General features: G+C 65.8%; 1 protein-coding gene across 1 annotated transcript in view; it reads left to right on the forward strand.

The window, feature by feature from the left end:
* Positions 1-239: 239 nt before the first annotated feature.
* MNEG_5919 (hypothetical protein) overlaps positions 240-2472 on the forward strand; it is a gene marked incomplete at both ends in the record, with an annotated part of 4564 nt that continues 2331 nt past the window's right edge. Inside the window, 6 exons of the mRNA XM_014045608.1 lie at positions 240-324; positions 529-613; positions 762-971; positions 1076-1146; positions 1595-1809; positions 2037-2179. Coding sequence (XP_013901062.1) covers positions 240-324; positions 529-613; positions 762-971; positions 1076-1146; positions 1595-1809; positions 2037-2179 — 809 coding nt within the window. The remainder of the gene's footprint in view (positions 325-528; positions 614-761; positions 972-1075; positions 1147-1594; positions 1810-2036; positions 2180-2472) is intronic.

A 2472-nucleotide genomic window follows, 5' to 3' on the forward strand; every position in this document is an offset into this window, starting at 1 on the left:
AGGCGTTCGCCAGCCGCACCCGACATATTGAAGTGGCAAACGACTGCACGCCATACCCCGTAGCCGCCCCAGGAGTGCGGCGCTCGATCCACGTCCACCTAGCCTGGCCCTCATTCGGGCCCATGGATACCTCAAGCGCCTGCCATCCAGCTCCCCCGGTCTTGCCCGCGTTGGCCATGGCTCCCCACAAACCTCTCCCCAGGGGCACCCTCACCGCCGTGGCCCTGACAATCTCGGCCATGAGCACCCTCACCTCCATATCTGCGTCCTTCTACGTCGGCCTCACCTATGGCGGCCCCGCCGTCTGCATCTGGGGCTGGGTCGGTGAGCAGCACGCCCAAACCCCCTACCCTAAAAGCGCCGCGCTCCCCGCCGCCACGCTGTCACTCGCGCCACCGGCCCGCGCGGCCTCAGCCGCTCTGCACCGCACGCACTACCTTGATTCGGCTGGCGCCCGCTCCGCTCCCCCACCGGGCGCGCTGCGTCCGCGCTGACACCCCTCTGTCTGCCCGGCCCTCGCGCACGCAGCCGTGTCTGCAGCCACCCTGTGCATTGGCCTGGGCATGGCTGAGCTGGCGTCTGCCTACCCCACCTCTGGAGGCATGTACTACTGGTGAGGGGAGGGGCCATGAGGACCCTGGAGGGTGTGCACAAGAGAGGGGGCGTGCAAGACAGAAATGGGGGGGGGGGACGGGGACGTTGTAGGCGCAGGGTGCAGCGTGTCCATACGGAGGCAGTCGTGTCCGGTGAGCTGCCAACAGCGCCGACGGCGCCGCTGCAGTCGGCGCCGCTGCAATCGGCGCCGCTGCAGTCGGCGCCGACAGCAGCGGCGCCGGCGGCGGCCAGAGCAGCAGTGGCCAGCGATTGAGGCTGCAGCAGCAACCGCAGCGATGGCAGCCACAGCAGTGGCGGCGGAGGCGACAGGGGCAGCAGCAGCAGTACCGGCAGCAGCAGCAGCCGGAGCAAGAATTGTGGCATACGGTTTGTAACAGCGCTTGTGGCTGTCAACCGTCGATTATGACGTCACATCCCCCCAAATCACGCAAAAACACGTGTCCCACCCCCTTGACCGCAGGCAATTCCGTCTGGCCGGCAAGAGGTTTGGCCCCTGGGCCTGCTGGGTCACCGGCTGGCTCAACCTGCTGGGTGAGACGCCCGCTGCGGTCCCTGCCCCTGTGCAGGCTCGGCAGCGGTGGTGCATGCCCCGCGCCCCTCCCCCCCACACACACACACCAACACACACGCACGCGCGCACACGCACACACGCACGCACATACACGCACACACACACACACACATGCACACATGCACACATGCACACATGCACGTACACACACGTACACACACACACGTACACACACACACACACACACAGAGCAACACAGAGCACAACCATGCATTCCCGCATCCCGCATGCTCCGCGCCACTGCTCTACCAGACACCCTGGACCTGCGGGACGCCGCACGCAACCTCCACGCTCCCTCCAGCTTCCACTGCCTGCGCCCAACCCCACTCCCCACGTCCTGCTGCCTCCCTCTCCCAACGGCCCCCTCCCGTCGTCCCCCCCCCCCATCACCCCCGCACCCCCCTCCAGGCCAGATCGCGGCCGTGAGCGCCGTGGCGGCCCTGTGCTCAGAGCTGACGGCCACCATGATCACCATGGCTTCGGGCCTCAACGGCGCGGAGCCCCTGGAGCTCAATGAGAAGCACCACTTTGGCCTCTTCGCGGCATTCATGGTCGCCAACGCCCTCATCAATGGCGCGGGGCTGCGGTTCCTGACACTCTGCACGCAGGCGCGTGCACAACGCGTGCGCACACGCGCGTCCACGCGCACACGTGTGCTCTGCAGCGTCGTTCGCGCCGCTGGGCGCGCCGCGCTGCATCCGACCTCGCCCGCAGCAACCCCCAGGCGCCGCACCCGCCCCTGAGCCGACAATCTGATCCTCGCCCAGACGCCGCCACCCATGCCACCTTCAATCACATCATCAACCCTCAACCCCCCTGGCGACGCTTTGCCCCCCCCCCTTGCGTGCAGATCGGTGCGGTGGTGAATCTGGCGGGTGTGGTGCTCCTGGTGATCATCGTGCCTGCTGTGACGCCCGTGAGGCAGAGCGCGTCCTTGGTGTTCACAGACTTTGAGACCAAGCACGCCAACGACGTCGGCATCATCAACCCCCTGTGAGCGACGCGGGCGCGTGCGCGCTTGCACGTGTTTGTGTGTGATTTTGTACACATGCAGAAATACATGTGTGCATGTTTATATGCTTGTGTGGCGGCTTGTGTTTGAACGCCCAGCAATCTACCGATTAAAGCGTTGTGATGGCAGTTTGCGCGTATGTGCCAGGCGGCCCTTTGCGCCACCGCATGCACTGCATGCACACCTGTCAAAGGTTGTCGTCGCTCCAGCACCCAGTGATCCCTCCCTACACTCCAGCATTGTATGATCCCTCTCCCCACGCCCTGTACGAACT

Source organism: Monoraphidium neglectum (assembly GCF_000611645.1).
Source record: "Monoraphidium neglectum strain SAG 48.87 unplaced genomic scaffold scaffold00917, whole genome shotgun sequence".
In the NCBI taxonomy this organism is placed as follows: Eukaryota; Viridiplantae; Chlorophyta; class Chlorophyceae; order Sphaeropleales; family Selenastraceae; genus Monoraphidium; species Monoraphidium neglectum.